We start from the raw sequence: 17331 nt of genomic DNA, 5'->3' as shown, positions 1-17331 counted from the left end.
TATCTTTATTTTTGTTTATGTTTTTTTTTTGTTTTCAGTTAGCCAGGGGAAGTCACAATTTTTTGGGCAAGGCAAAAAGTGGGCATCGAAAGTGAAGTTTATAAAAAAGGGTTGGCGAATCCCAAAATGCAATTTATGCAAATGAGCCGAGAGGCGCCGTTGCAAATGCGGCAGCAATAGAAGAAGTAAAACGGCAAGAAACAATGCAAAGTGCCGCATGCTAATTGAAATTTACAGGGGGGTGGGGAGGGGGGTGGCGAATTTTCGTTTATTTTTTTGCAGCGTTTTTCCATTTTTTTCCGCAGCAAAATCAAAGCCTAAATAGCAATCAAAAAGAGCAAAAATTCCTTAAATTAAACTCACGAACTGGCGGGCGCAACGATGCGAAAATGATACATGCATTAAGGCCCAGCCAAGTTGACTTGGCCAAAACGAAGCGAATTTGGCTCGGCACATTTAGAATATCATCGCAGTGCAACCACTACGACCACAACAATAAATAATAGACAAAAGGCAGAGAGACAAAAGCAAGGAGTGCCGATTCCGAAGTCGACTTCGACGGAGACTGCGAATTTGGTTTGGCTTGGCTTGGCTCGGCATGTCATGCTTAATACAGCCAATAAAACCGCCAAAAACAACAACAGCAACAATGGCAATAGAATCGCTTTGGAAGCAGCCCAAGAACAACAACCAAGGCACAGCAACAACATCGGCGATAGCAGCAACAACTAGGAGACTCCAACGCTAAGCTGTTTGCATGCACTTTTTGGGGCCACCAGCAGGTCAGCCAACAGCAGCAGCACCACTAGCCCCACTAGCACCACTGGCACCACCACCACCACCTTAGCCACCTCCATCACCGCTATAGGAACAGCGGCAGCACCACCGACAACAGCAAGAAAGCTGGCCCAAGCCGTGGCTTAGAGCCCATTTGATTTGGAGGCGGTTTCTAGGAAGCTTAATGCGCCATGGAACTACTAAAGGGTACTAAAATTCGGAACATTTACATGCACTAATGAGTAACATGGTTATTACTCATAGGAATATAGAAATGCTACTATAGCATACAGTATACTTTTAAGTAATAGAAAATAATAGATTAAGATTGGGAATAAACGGAGTAATAAGGATTACTACTTCAGCTACTCATTACCTCCAGTGGAGGAACTACAACATAATGGCAGCACCACTTTATCCTAGAAACTACTTCTTTAGTAACCAAGCAGAGGCAGCATCCTCTTACGAGTGATCCACAGCCACTGTGCCGAATGCACATGGTGCCTGCCACAGACCAGTTCCACTTGCGTCGCTCCCAAATCCAACTAATATATATGTACATGGGAAGCCACACCACAGAGCGGCACATTACAGCACACCGCACCCCGGAGCCACCCAGAGCCGGACAAAAGCATTATGGGAAAAAATGTAGCCGAAAACGAAAGGAAGAGCCACTGCGCCCAGAAAGCCAAGTCGCTCGGCTCTGTCGCGCTCGACGCAGCAGTCGGCCGACCCAGCGATCTCACGTTTTGTCTGCGGCTTCCACATGGAGCGGCCCAAGTGCACAGCCCGCGGTCTCCGGCTCGTACGCTAACAACAGTTAGAAAACGTGGCTTGGAACCTGTCTAAAAATAGCCACAGCGAATGCAGCCCAGCACACGAGCGGCCGAAGACAAGCCGAATGAAAACGAAACCTTAACCGCCAGAAGACGAGTCTGCGGATCGCGAAGATTTGGTTTGGGTTCGGGTGCCGAGCGCCGAGCGCCAAGACTCTCACTCTCTGTGCAGTCGACGCTGGCAGCGCGGTCGACGCCGCGTCTTCGGGTTTACCGTTCTCTGCTCGTGTTTCGCCGATCTTGGGAGAGAAGATTTGGACTGGCTTTGCGTTATTGTTTTCCTCGTTGTTGTTTACGAGCTGCAAACGCCGGTGTCAATGGTAAAGTGCATTAATATTCCCGCTTTTCCGACGGCTCGCGGGGCGGGAAAATCGCTCGGATCGTGTTATTGCTATATCGGCCAAATGATTTGTGGCGCAGCTCATTTATACTTGGGGATGAGGAAAGAGTGATCTCGTTTATGAAGTGGCAGGATGGTATTTTGTTAAGTGGAAAAGCGAAATTGGCCTGGGATCTTGTGTGAAATCGATTTGTCTTAGCACTTGGAGTCAAATAGGGAACAAAAGCGGGTAACCGAGATGAATATGTATATAAATTCGTGATTTAAGTTGAAAGGAAAAGCAGTCTCATTTCTAGTTCGTTTTGCTTATCAATTTAAATTTGAAATATTTATAGCATAATTGTAAATATATAATAGCATAAATATAAGCCAAATGAAAAAGTAGTAAATCACCATAAATAGAATATTGAAGCTTTGAATTCTTGCCAGTTGATACTTGTTATTCTTTTCGAAATTTCTATCCTCCTATTTAACATGATAGCTTTACTTTTTCACCCACGCGCACCATCGTGGGATTTAGTCGTATAAACATATTCCTAGAAATCTGGTCCATATTCCTTTGAATGCTTTGAATACACCCACACGAGAGCAAGGAAGTTCTTTCCACCAAAGCGACACCACAGAATGCCCACACAGACGTAGTACACTGAGAAAAACAAATTTAATCAATACTGGTTTTGCTTTTAATACACATGGATAAGAGATTGCTATTTAAATGCAAGTGTGTAGATGATTTAACAATGTGCATAAGGGAATATTCTTACAAATTGTACGTCCTTTTATACCCTAAAATCATAAAACATGTTTCCTGTGCACGATAACTGAAAGAAACGGAAGTTTTGGCAGCAGGCGAGAAGTGGATGCCCAGTGGGCGGTTGGAAAAGCGGGAAAGTGGGTGGAGGAGTGGTAGGCCAGAGCAGGTGAAACGGCACCAAGAGCCCCAATCAATCTCAGATGCGAGCAAAAGAGAAGGCCAACGCCGCTTTTATGACGCACATAATTTCCGCTTCCGAACTGTCCCACTGGACTGCATTCGGAAAATCGGTCGCTGAAAACGGGCGGGGATGGGGTTTTCCGGCGCAGGCGCTCTGCCAACGACGTCATCGATTTTCCTCGCACGAGCTGCGCTCAGTTGTTGGCCCCAAATGACGTAATAGCCGGGCCGCAAAGGTAGGTCGTGTCCCGCTCGCTCGCCGCCGCCCCTCCCGCTCCGTCGCACACTCACTCTCGCTCTCACTCGCTCTCGCGAGCGCAGCGCGGCGCCAGCTGAGGCAGCGCTGTCGGCGCGACGCGTTGAATATAGTCGCGTGTAACCGTAAAGATAAGTTCAGTCGCGTCACAGACGCCGCATTGTTAACAACTTTAGCCCAAACAGCCACCGCTCACGGAAAAGCCAACACAAGATATAGAACTCAATCGAGGCGAGCTCGGTGGTTCTGAATTTCCGATCTTAAGTCAGCCAACTAAGACTATAATCCACACAAGTATATAGCAATCGCGTTCAGTATTAAAGAAACACAAAGCCAACGCAGGTGTGAGTGCTCAAGAGTTAAACAATTGCAACAAGTTGTCGTTCTTTATCGATTCGTGCATTCGTTCTATGCGGAAACGGAAGCCGGTCGACAACGCGGCGTATGCGTAATAACTTCCAACGGTTGACAACACTGCGTATACTTTACCTGTACCTTTCTTATGCGAACAATGCGTATATTTCGGTGTTTAATCTATCTAACCCCGCTGCGAATGTGCATTAAATAAATCTATAGAAATTCAAATTCCGCTTTACTTCTGAGAGACAAGACACAGATATTTTTGAACTGAAAGTTTTGCTAACATTTTAATGAGCACGTGAGTTGAAGAACAGTAGTAATTGTTTGTGTGTTGCCCGTTGCGCGCGTGTGTGTATCAGTGTGTAAAGTGTAAGCAACGTCCTTGTGCCTCCCACTACTGCAACTACCACAACCGAATATATATAGAGACCCCAGTTGATATAGTATAGCGTGCGTAAGTCGTTACGTCGCTCACTTCGTCACTTGGCCACTGCGCAAACGCCGGAAAAAAGGAAAAAAGGAAAAAAGAAAAAAGGGAGAAGTCCAAAAAAGAAAGGAGGCAAGTTCAAGTCTAAGGACACACAACAAAAACAACGGCCGGGCAAGGACAGGAAAATGAAGCCCGATTATAACTACTGCAATCAGAGCTACTGCGACAAAAGGTTCGGTCACAGCCAAGGAAATTGAGGCAAAATCGCAGCCCAACTCGGAACAGTCGTGCTGGATCACCAGCGCCGCTCGGGGCGCCAAACAGGTGCCTATTTAGAAATCATATAGTGTGTGATCTGTGTTGTCCCGTCCCGTGTGCGTTTTATGTTTGTGCCCCATCATCACCATCCACATCATTGTTAATTTTGGGTTCTTTAACGGAGAGTCGTGGTCTATGATGCGCGATCGGCTTGCCTCGCTGATTGTGGTGAAGCAAGAGGGCGGCAGCAACACGAGCATTAGCCACCACCAGGCTACGGCCATCAAGTGCGAGGCCTCACTGTACACGCACTGCGAGAGCAGTTTGTTCCAGGAGATCAACAACAACTCCTGCTACAGACAGAACCTCAATGCCCCGACACACCAGCAGCAGGCACACACATCACACCTGCAACACGCACAGCAGCACCAAACACACCAGCAACATCCCCTCTTGCCGCCGCCTCTGCCGACTTTGCCTTTGATTTACCCCTGCCGCAACCTCTTCCCCGACGGTTGCGATATCAATCACCTGGCCTGCTGCAGTTCCTCCAACTCCAACTCCAACTGCAACTCAGACTCGAACTCCACCTCCAGCTCACCCGGCAACAGCCACTTTTTTGCCAATGGAAACACATGTATGTATTTGGTTTTCCCTTTCGGCTTATCGGTGTTGGTGTCTTTTTTTTGTACTTGTGGTGTTTTCATCTAATTCGCTAATAGCACACGCGGCGTATACGCAATGTGCAGTGCGCATTGCCAAATCGCCCAAGAAGCTAACTGTTTGCTCAATCCGCTTGCGAGGGCAGGTCGGGAAAAAAATCATTGAATAAAAAAGGGGGCGTGGCTGGTGGGGGTAGCTTGGACAACGCACAATGACGACATAAATTTGCATGAAAACTGCTCAAAATGCATCATAAAAACGGTGAAAATATGAAGCTTCTATTCGCAAAATACGAGAGCAGCAACAGCAGAGGTCAAGAAGATAGGTCAGAAAGCTTGAATATCCTTAAGAAATTATTAAAAAATAATTAAATAATTAAAAAGCATTTGGTGTTATGAATAAAAGGGTGTAAAATCAAAAGGAGCTCTAAGAAATTTCGGGATTTATTAAGCACCACATCAGAATTAGTTTCAAGTTCTCATTTGCTTTAAAATTAGTAAACTATGAAATATGAGGCAACTATCCCGAACTGTAAAGACGGGCTTAAATCGATTACCACCACTTTGACCTTAGTCGTGTGTGCAGACCCGTCTTGGCTCTTGGTGAGCATGTGCTGCTGTTTTTGGTGTCGTACACATGTTTACCAGCGTCAGCAAAGCGCCGCAGTTTCAGCAGACGGCAGCGGACGCAGCCTGACGCAAAATGATTTACAAGCTGCACAATAAACACCGCACACAGATGCAGTGCGTCCGATTTCCACACAGATACTCACTATCGACGGGCAGGGATGGCCAATGCATTTTATTAATAACCGCATAAAAAAACATCGCCGATTGAAGCTCAAACATGGGGAAGATAGATCGATCACTTAGTTGCCGAGTGGATGGTTAGGTGGGTGGTTGGTTGGGTGGTGGGGCATCCGATTATTGGGCTTACTAAACGGCTTGAAAGGCTTTGCCAATTCATTCGCTGCGGCAAAGTCGGTTAGCCACTTGTTAGCCGCTTCTTAAGCGACTGTATTTTGCGGCTAACTTAGCGCCCATTAAGTGTTTCGCAGCAATCAGCTTTTAAGCACTCTGCGGTTAGCGTTTTCCACTGCAAGTGAGTCATTAGCCTTCAACTCACAGGAATCTACTATACGCACATTCTAAATTGATTAAATTGTGAATATTACAGCATGATTAGCATGAGCTACATAAGGATAGGTATCCTTTTGATAGTTTTCAGATAGATATTTTGGAACAACTACAACTACTTAATTAGTTTTTATGGTGAAACACCAAACCGAGGGTTGCCAATCGATTGCAGAAGTGAAAATGCAGGGCGAAATGCTCTAGACTCAGTTGACTATCAGCCGTGGCCAAACAAACATCTCTATTTATAAGTTGGCTATATAGTACCATAACGGCGATGGGCGCCAAAAGTGCCCGACATCGGATGACAAGCCAGAGCAAAACAAATCGCCGAAGAACATATGACCAGGTGAGGTGCATCCACCAGTTGGGGTACATAGTATTTAAGCCATGACGCCAGCGGGGCCATGAAATCGGCCAGTTTAACGGATTAGGCGGCACACAGTTTTCACATTACGGGTGTTTTCCCGAGGCACGAGTGCCGAAAACGTCATCGTCGCGGCGAAAACGAAAATATATGACGAAACCGTGAAAAGATTGCACTCTCCTTGCGTCAGCTGCATCCCAAAATGTGCATCTCTATATATATATATATATATCTCATAATTGGTTCGATTTTATTTTCATTATATTTATGGCTGGCCACGTGCTGATGACGTCTTATTCGGGGGATGAGTTGGCTGAATGCCTGCGGTATTATCACCAGTCAGCGTATTTCTTATTCCTACGACTAGTCACATTTCGAATGTTGTGTTTAGTTGTGTTTTTATTCGATGCTCACGACAGGGCGTGTGAAAACACTGTTGCCTTTACTCTCTTCTTTCCGATTTGCCTTGATTGCTCATACGCCGCCCGTTCAACATGGCAACATCTCTTGGGCGTAGCCAATTGCATTTCAACATGGCCCAAAGCGACCGGGCAAAAGGTTCGCCCGAGCCGCACATATAGAGTCGTTCGATGCACTTGGCCAGGGATCGAGATGATCTCGGCTTCCCTCGCTGATTAACCCCAGCGAAACGAGCTTGATAAATGATGCAAAGCACAAAATACCTACCTGCTCACATATCTATGACACCCGAAAAAGTTAAGATACAAAATATATCGTAGCCCCTTCATTGTATAGCTTGTATAGTTTTATTCACGATCCGTCGTGCGTTGTGAGTTATCTCCGCGGCAGCTGTCGGGATGGCCATTGTTGATTGTTGCCTCTTTTGGCCATTCCTCATAGTCGTAGCGACACCCCACACCGCCACGCAAATGTAAACCATCCCCGCACACAGCACACCGGTTTACCCGGAGCAGCTCCATCTGCCAAGACCAGTAGTCGCCTTCCAAGTTTCGTTTTCTTTGGCCAAACACACGAGCAAACATTCACAGACGGCGGCACAGGTGTATCGAAAGGCGTTAGTCGGATAGCCCACTAACATGGTTAGGATCTGAACATTTTTCCAACTCTTTGTTCTTCGGTACTGAGCTAATGGGCATTTAGTTCCGCTAATAGTGGACTTAGAACAAGGGAATACAAATAGTTTACAAAAGCAATACCAAATATTATTGTTATTATATTATTGAGCTTTTAAGAAAGCGGTTAGTAAAATGATCCATTAGATATTTAATCCAGCTCCATTAAGCTGTCATCAATTCAGCTCGAAACTTTTCCAATCTGTCCGTCATAATCGCAATCTTAAAATTTAAATCCATCTGCAACCTATGTATCTCAACTATCTCTGAATCAGCTCGTCTCGCACTTTTGCTATTCATTTTCGCACTGTGCGAATGAGTAAAAACCACAAAAGTGAATTTGTTAATTTGTGTTTTTGAGGTGATTTTTGCTTTGTCTAGTTTTGTTTTGCTCTGGGACTTGGGATTTTTGTTACTTCTGCTATTTCTGTTGAGGATGGGATGGGAGGCCCGCGTCTCTGGTCAGATGGATAGGAAACTCTCGATATTAGCGACTCGGGCGACTGCTTAATTATTTGCGTTGATTTATGCGAATTTTATAACGAAACGCGTCGGGGGAGGGGAGGTGCCATTATGGTCTTCATCGCTGATCGATGGCCAAGACATCCACAAAGCCGCAAAGCAACAACATCCAAATGGCCAGAAAGCATTGATGGACCAGAGACCACAGACCCATAGACCAGCATTAGTTCCAGTTCCCCTCGTCGGATTATCGGGGAACTGGAATCAGATGCATAATGGACAACCCACCTCAATTACGTAATAATTATGGTGCGCCCGGTTTAATTGTGTTTATTATATTGATTGTGAGCGCGTTTCGTTATTAATTGCCGATCGATTCGATTCGTCCGATGGTTCACACGATGGCGGCGATTCGAAAACGAAAATAAATGCGGAAAGCGCGAATTCTTCTGCTTGTGCATTGTTAGGATAATTTCTAAATGCGTCTGCCTTGTTTTAAATTTAAACAATCGCCGCGTAATTAGCCAGCACCAATATGCCCAACTAGCCCCAGCCAGCGTCGCTCTACCCTCCCAGTTCGATGTCCAAATTGCAGGTATTTCTGGCTGATCGCGAATAGAACGCATCCCGGGTCGATGAAACTATTCCAAGTGCCATTCAATTCCGCATATTTGTCCTCAGTCGGGGCATTCGATGTAATATATAGCCAGGGCGGAAGTCATTCCAGTCTAGTTCTAGTTCTAGTTCTTTCATTTGATGTTCAATGATAACATATTTTATAGCATATTTCTTCTTATTAAATGAGAAGATGAAAGATATTTTCTTACTTGTTTAATACCTAAAATGAAATCTCAATTTAATCAAAAGGCTTTAGTAACTCTGAGATGATTTGGGGATGCTAAAGTAGTTTTCCGCAATCAATCAGTACTCAGCGGTCGTGCTTCTGCATTTTAGCCAACATTCCGCGGCTGGGTTTGTTTTGGTTTCGATTTCTATGCCACTTCCCTTCCCTTCCCGTCGAGTGCAATGTCCACGGATCACGAGGCGTGGTGGATGTCCCATCGGTGGCATGCCAGAAGAAGAACGTGCTGTCAGTCGGCGGATGAAGCCACTGCCAAGACGATGTCATCAGTGCACCACCAGCAGCACCACCAGCAGTCAGTAGCACCACTAGCACCACCAGCCAAGTCAGCAGCATCCTCATTATCATCTGCCGATCGGCGGCCTGGGAATGCAATGCTTCGGTGAGGCGTCGCCAGAGTTCATCCGACATCGGGTATTGGACAGCGGTCAGGTTTTCCTTTCGGACGGCTCCCCTCGGCGGGTCTTTCTTTTATTTTGGCCACTTTGTTGCCGGTTGTTGGCTGTTGGCTGTTGGTTGTTGGTCAATTTCGACTGGCTCTCGCACATGTAAACCTTAATTTGAAACTGATTGGATTGCCTGGCCGTTGGCCTCTTGTTGTGGCGTTTTTCTATTTTTTCTTTGTGCATTTTTTGGTTATTTCTTAATTTTGCCATGCACTTGATGAGCTCGATGTGAATTTTGAGGTTTTTGGCAGTTCGATTGCCTTGAATCTGTCATAATTTACAAGACAAATTAACTATTTAAATGTGGATATGTACGAACGAAATAAATGTATAAATTTTCATTTAAACCACCACATATTGCAAAGTTACATATGTATATATGTTGCAACACATTTGAGCAGATGCTTTGTTTTATTGCCGCAAGTTTGCACATAGTTTTACATTCAACGTAATTTTGGACACCTGACACCTACGTCCCTCTTCACTTCATTCCCATTCAAATGACCTAAGATGTAATTAAATTCGGCAAAAGGCATTGCACAACGTTTAACTTTAAATTTTAGCGAGAACAGGCCCAGCCATAACTTGCAATCAAATCGCGAAAATTCCGAAAAACACGTTGAGAATTAAAACCGAATGAAAAATCCGGCAACAACACAAAAACCAAACATCAAGCATTAGTGCGTCGTCAAAAATGCAAGAAAATTTATTGTCTATAATGTTTGCTTGCTAATTTTATTATTTTAATTATTTGCTGCTGGCTCTCCTGCCTTGACGAATGTGTTCGCCGAGTTGTGAAAAAGGCAGTAAAAAACGTTAGAAAAAAAGAAGCTGCATTTAACAAGTTTTCCCCTTGTGCGTACGCCGTTGGTTTTGTAATCAAACAAAAATTGTTTGCTAACAGTCTGCATCTCTGTGGCCGGGCTAGAAGATTCGTCGACTTCGCGGCCAGTTCTTGTCCAAAAGGAAAATCCGCCAACTGCCCAGCAATCGAAAATAAAAATGGAAAAAAATGGAAAAAATTAAAAAAATAACTACTAACAACGATGCGGTGTACAAATTTTCGTTGTTCGCCTAAGTAAGGCTCAAATGGATGCTATTTTTGTATGTTCTCTACAATGTTATTTTCGGCATTGCAGTTTATGATGCTTTTAGTTTGAATTTATTTAATTAAAATTAAAACAATTATCACAATCAGCCAAAACAAGGAATTATTTATCACCGCTGATTATTTTACCATTTGAAATTAAGCAACCGCTTAGCTCATAACTTGTTGGCCACTTCACGCACTTTTCGATGCAACTTAGCCTCCATACTTTGTATTTCAGCAGGAGTGCATTTGCAATTCGCCAGCAGCGTGGCCAATAATTCCATGTTTTTCCCTGCTACATTGTCAATTGGCTTGTTTATTTCATGTTTTGGCGCGCAACTTGTTTGCCAGCCAGCGTTTCGTTGTCTCGTTCGTCGTCGCACTTGAAGATGCGGCAGACACTGAAAAGCGAGATTGCAACTGCCGCATCGGTTTGATTGGCAGACAGACGGCCCACGGAAAGTCCGATCGGACTGAAGAGTCACTGGAGGTGTTTAGGCCAACCAAAATACCAAACATAAAAGAAGATTGCCACCAAGATTGCAACTAACCGGAATACTTGAGTTTGTCAGCATTTTTGCCATTTCAGTTGACATCAAGCAATTCGATTTGGCCACCTTTTACCCATTTAACCAGATCATAAGTTGCGCTCCTTTCGCCTTCTTTATCTCTGATTGATAACACGTAACATTGCTGCATTGGCCAACTATGGGATATTTAAGCCCCTGCTTAAAGGTTATACGCTGAAAGCGAAACTCTGCCGAGTAGAAAAACAACATCCTGTGGCTATAACTATTTTTAAACAGCCGCCTTTTTGGCCCACTGCAGAGGCAGAAGAAGAAGAAGAAGGAGGAGCTCACGTGCAAAAATAACACCGAGCTGGGAAAAATCGAAGACCCCAACGAGCCCCTTCCAGTCGCCAGTTTGATGGCGTAATCATCGCGGGCAGGCGGGAAAGGGAAGGGAATACACCACCGGACGGACACATTGTATATATAGGCCACAGATACACCCCCTGGAAACTCGCTGTGACGTCATTGCGGAAAAGTGCTAGGTCGGGGTCGTCATTCGGCGGCTATCTCTGGCTGGGCTCTTTCTCTGTGGCTCTCTCTCTCTCTATTTTCCAACAGCTGCCAACGAAAGTTGAACCCAACCACCCCCTCGTTTCGCCCAGAGAGTGCCTCACGACTCTCACGTGGCTCCCAAGGTCGTCCGTTGGGTGGGTGTTCGCTCTTTCCCGCTTTTGTTTTTGTTTGGCCCCCCACGATGATTTCGCACTTGTAGATACCGCCAGGATACACAAAGCACACACACACACACAACCCCCGCCGAGGTCCTTGATGTAACACGCCTTCTTTTACCATCAGAACTTTGGGTTTGTTTCTTTTTATGGCTGGGTCGGTTCCAAAGGACCTTGGAAATCGTGTGCGGAATTTAAGCAGCAGGATACGAATTTTCAGGCGAAAGTAGAGGCAGCTGATTATTTAATGGGGGCTTTACTTCATTTTCCCTGTAACTTTATACTTTAATACTTTGAACGGTGCGAAAAGTAGAACCTTATTCAAATAAATCAGACAGATACGTTTGCGAGGAATTTTGAAAATATGTTGAAATATTTCAAAACCCAAGATATGCTAATCTCAGGCGATTCGCGGAAAACCCATTGGCTGGTGCCCATAACCATAAATAAACGATGAAAACTCAGCCTAGCCCAACAGCTCATAAATTAAGCGAAGGAAAACGAATAATCACAGGTGGAAGTGCGTCAAAGAACCGACTTCTGCTCCCCCGAGGCATGCAACATGAGCAATAATCGAAGACAAAAGACATGCAATTATACAACTTCAGGCGAAACAACTCAGACTTTGGGGGGCTCGTGCCAGAGGCATATAATTAAGGCCCGAAACACAAATCACAGCCAGACCAGATGTAGTGAGCATATAGTATATGCATATATATATACGCGACTTTGTGTGCGTGTGTGTGTGTGCGACACGCACTTGCAACTGATGACGTCCTTGGCTTTGGACTGCCACAATCCTCGGCTTGGGGTTCACAGGCGATCGATAAAGCCACGCAGGACTGTTTGTGGCCAGCGGCTGTTGCCAAGTTCCAAATAGAACTCGTGACGTCAAGGCGGAAGCGAGACGGATGCACTCGCTGTCCCACTCTGCGTATGCGTAATATTACGTATACCACGTGTGGGAGCGAACAGTAAACAAAAAGACTGTCCAGCGAATTCGGAGCGCAATTAAACGGCTGATTTCGGTAGCTCGACAATTAGAAGATACTCACAATCTATATAAATAAACAAAGCACAGATACAAAGATACAAATAAAATCACTGGGGAGCTGGCTGCAAGCTGGCTTCGAGCCAAGATGCCATCGCAATCAGCCGCATCGAGATTGGCTTAATTGAAGCGGCGACAGCGAGCGTGTCTCATTACCAAGTCAAACACAAGCTGGGTAGCAGACGCCGCTGGAGTTCGGCTAAAAAATGAAAACACTACAACAACAAGAAGAAGAGGGGCACTGATGTGACAAGATTGTCAAATAACTGGCGGCAGTGACATCAAACATTCGATGCAAAACACACTCCGAGATACGGGTATTTGGGCTATAAAACACATCTTGAATTTCCATAATTTCGACTCAGCCGGTTTTTGCATTCTTCGGACCGCTTGTTGCCATAAATTCGCTGCTCGAATTCAGAACATTGCAATTAAAATAACGGATCGGTTCTCTCTGGCCAAAATGGCCAAAAATTTTGCTCATTCAAGCTAATCTGCATTTTCTCTCCCACTTTTGGCAGCTTCATAAACTTGAATTCATAAATTTGCTTCGCGCATTTCCTGACCAATAGCCAAAAGCAAGAAAAAAATAAGAAAAAAGCGTGATTCAAACTCTTTGCTGACCTTGAGAAATTATTGACAGCTTCGCTTATAAAATTAGAATTCGAAAGAAGAGAAAAGAATTCGTATTCCTCCCTTTTGTGCGATTCTAATTTTGACTTTCGCTTGGCGATGTGCAGCTTGCAGCTGGAATATAACAAGTTCATAAGTTCTTTATAATATTAGATTGTTATATATGGCCATAGAACTCTTTTATGATTTCAAGTTTGCAAGTTTTGTTTATTTCATTTTCGCTTTGTCAGGCAAAACGAATGGGGAGTTGTGAACAAATGCAGATATAAATGAATCGATTAGCAGCGAACCAGTCGTCGAGATGAATTCCAAAAGATTTCGAATCGTTAAGCAGTTGAGATATGATCAAAGGAAAACTCATCCACTCAGATACATTAAATTACATTAAAATGTTCACCAAGCTTCTTGGTTATTGATTCAAATTCTATAGATAGTACATCCTTACAACTTTTTAAATAGCAAATACAATCGAGTGTATCCATAAGTGAATCAGACGTCATCATTGTATTCGCACCTTGCTCTGAACAGGATCTAGATACTTTCTGCGGCTCCCCCATTAGGCGGTTAATTTATGCGCTTCTAAGAGAATACATTAAGTCGTTCTTCCCGATGAATCTCAGACAATCGGTACATCTGAATCTTCAGTTTTATGGCCCCAACTGTTTGGTGCATCATAAAAATGTTTAATTAATTTTCGTTATATTCATCATAATATCGCTCTTAATGAGTTGCTTTTAGACACAAATTAACACTGCGGGACACTCACTTGACCGAGTAAAAAATGTAATTCAAGTTGTGCGAGGCACTGAGTTTATTTGTTTATTTGCAATGCATTTCGACAGGAGCGGCATTAAAGGGAGCTAAATTTATCAATTATAGAATCAAGCTGGCTTAATTACTTTTAAATTTCATTAAGAACTTTCTAGCAGTGCGGTAAAAGGAGTTTACTTGATTTAAATTATAGAATTTTAAGATTTAAAGTAACATAAAATATCATAAAGAACCCAAACTATATAGTAGCCCCAATCCCCGCAAATCTGAGCTCCCGAGTGCCTACATTGTGTTCTAGTTACGTGATGGGGCGCCCACCATCATCGCCACTGGTCGGATGGCCAACTTCACCGTGGTTGGTTGCGCAACTAAGCCGTAAGCCGTGCTGATCCGAGATCCGAGCGGACTCTGTCCTTGAAAATCTAATATTCTCATTCTCATATACTCAATTAAAGCCGCTGCTGGTTGCGGCGAATAAAAACCGGCGCTTAAATACAATTTGCAGATGCTTAGGAGCCGTCAACAAAACTCGATTTCGGAGTGCCAGACGGCCAGTGAGTTGCAATGATGCAGCCAGTATGCACTTATCCATGTGCATCTGCAGGTGACTTGAAAGTTCTCAGACTTCGGCTGACCAAATGGCAGTTTCATTGCATGGATGCACTTTTCGAGTCTGAGGCCAAGAGCCTTCACTTTTCTTGTGCTGCAGTACTGCAGTTCCCCCAGGGCATTGTTCTGGCACTGCGCTCGTCTTCGCCAGCTGGGAACATTTTTGGTTCAATTAACACGTTTGTTTTGCAATCGAATTAATTAACTCTCTCTAAATACGTTCATTTGGTGGCCAAGCAATGGTCGTGGCTACAGGTTTCGCCTAAGTTATGGCACTATTAAATTCTAACCAGTGACAAATCAGCGCACTCAAAATGTACAGCAAATCACATTAATCGATTAGCGATTTGGCATTTATGTATTTCGGGCTGACAAAACCGTTTTGGGTTATGAATTTCATATTTAGCGTTAATTGAAATATTACCAAATAAATGCGGAATCATTTCAGAAGAGTTGCGTACGAGAAACCAACTCAATTTTAGTGATTTTAATAAATACCTTTAATTTATTATGGTGTAAATATGAACTATTTGGAAGATCGTTTATTGAATAAGCTACCGCTCCCCTTTTGGCCAAGTAACCACCACAAGCACGTCCTTTGAGCCACTGTCAAGCGAAAGCCTTGAACCACAAACCCCAGAAACCCCAGAAACCCCAGAAATTGGTAACAAGCAGCGCTAACTAACCAAGCCAATGCAAAGCAAACAAGACAAAGGCTAAGACAAATAGCTGATCCGAAACGCGCCCAGTTTCGGATTTGGGTATTCAATTTGCTGGGACCTCCTTGGCTCTGTGGGCCCAGTTGACTTGCCCAGTTAACTGTTAACGGTCTAAACGCTCCAGCTCGATCGCAATTGGATAATGAATGATGCTTTGAACTGTGGCAAATTCTTTTGTCTCTTGCCTTTAACATTGAACTTTTCGCCATCTCCAGAGCAGCGGCGACCGATACAGATGCAGATACATCTACAGATACATTTAGAGCTACAGATACAGATAGCGGTAGAGATGCAGATATAGATTCCGAGATACACTTCGATTCCCACAGCTCCGGATGATTTATGGCCGCTCAGTGGGTATGTAAGTGGTATGTGGTTGTGGTATGATCATGGCGGATCTAACGGATGAAACAAGAACCTTGTTGTGCATTCGACACGCCACGGAAAGAGGGAAAACATCGGGGCATAAAGAGTATCTCAGCACAATAAAATAAAATGCGATGAATTATGGGGCAAGTTTTTGTAGTTGCCAATAAGCATAGTCGATGATCGGTGATCGCTGATCGGTGATCGGTGGATGGATCGTTAGATCGGCACCCATCACTTGCCGGCAATTGTGCATCGATCAAGAGACACCGATTCCGACCTTGTGCCCCAATCCGCGGCAGCGAAAGAAATGCGTGCAAAAAGCGCCACAGTCTTGTGCCTCTTACAACGATGATCTGTGACTGCGATCCAAAGACGCGAAGGTCTAACGAATTTTGGCTTCCAATTAAGAGTAACAAATAAACGCCGATGATTTCGGCATCGCATTTGACTGCGTTTCTCGCGTGCTGTCGCCCAATTGATGTTGCCAACTCGCAGCAATTAGCATAAATTAAAATTGGTTTACGGCGCAATCCGAAGAGGAGGCGGCCAGCGGGTGCGAGAACCCAAGATGCGACCGGCAATCCGCTGGCGATGAGAGTAAAAGTGAACCAACCGGTTCGGGTCGTATCGCATCGGATCGGCTTCTATAGTTAGTCTCTGAATTTATGACCCGAGAGCCGCCCACTCCCCCACTCCCTGGCCGCCAAGTCCGAGCGATTCGATGCGGTCTTAGAACCAAACGCAGCATTCTCCGCTTCTCGCAAAAAAAAAGCAGAGCTAACAAAGTAACACAAAGAAAAGATACTATTTGACTTATGTAGCCTGAATGCCCTTTTAACACTGAAAATTCACAGAACTATCTTTTCATAGCTCAATTCCAACCGATTTGTAATTTTTACAATAATATATATATATAATATAATATATATAATGCTTCGAGATCACTTTAGTGTTAGTTCTGCTTCTCTAGCTAGCTCACATACCCGCTGAAAGGGTAGCGAGTGAGAAAAAGCGTTGCGCATGCGCCGCATCATCGCAGTTCTTACTGTTTTTCTGGCCCATAACTGTGACTGGTGCTTGTGCGGTGATTTATTCTCGAGTTGGCCGCTGCTCGTGCTCTTAACTTGGCCATATCTCAGCGTTAGCTTTTGCTTTCATTCGGCTGCTGGATGCGCTGGAGACTGGCGATTTAGAGACATTCTGGCACAAAAGCGTTGATGTGGCTAAATTGGCAATGGCTGCAGCATTAAATTGTAATCAATTCTTGTGTCCACTGTTTTTACCTTGTTTTGTTTTGGCTCCCATGGATCGCCGACTGGTTTATCCGAGATCCATAATGAAAAAAACACTATGTTCTTACAGCTCCATTCTGCGTGTCGCTGCTCAGTGAGCTGTCAACAGCAGATTATCGTTATTTCCTTGGGCCGCATGGTGTTGTAGTTGCTTTTTGTAGCGGTGTCGGCTTACCTATTTAGATTGCGTAGCTAATCAAGGCGAACAATTAACAGATCTAAAAATGTTTGTTATAAATAAACACAAAAGGAATTTATTAGTGTTGATGCGGGCTTGTGTTAAGTGCAGTCTTAATTTGCAACAGGTGTCGAATTGGCGCTTTCTGGCAATTAAGAAAT

General features: G+C 44.3%; 1 protein-coding gene across 2 annotated transcripts in view; it reads left to right on the top strand.

Annotated features, from left to right (window-relative positions):
* The first annotated feature begins 3298 nt into the window (after positions 1 to 3298).
* LOC117143038 (probable nuclear hormone receptor HR38) overlaps positions 3299 to 17331 on the top strand; it is a 30077-nt gene continuing 16044 nt past the window's right edge. The window contains exon 1 of one of the 2 annotated variants that reach the window (XM_033307472.1): positions 3299 to 4828. In XM_033307472.1, coding sequence (XP_033163363.1) covers positions 4387 to 4828 — 442 coding nt within the window. In that variant the 5' untranslated portion in view covers positions 3299 to 4386. The remainder of the gene's footprint in view (positions 4829 to 17331) is intronic. The other variant, XM_033307483.1, reaches the window with a different exon arrangement.

Source organism: Drosophila mauritiana, chromosome 2L (genome assembly GCF_004382145.1).
Source record: "Drosophila mauritiana strain mau12 chromosome 2L, ASM438214v1, whole genome shotgun sequence".
In the NCBI taxonomy this organism is placed as follows: Eukaryota; Metazoa; Arthropoda; class Insecta; order Diptera; family Drosophilidae; genus Drosophila; species Drosophila mauritiana.
The sequence above is the reverse complement of the archived record's forward strand: the minus strand, read 5'-3'. Positions and strand labels throughout refer to the sequence as shown.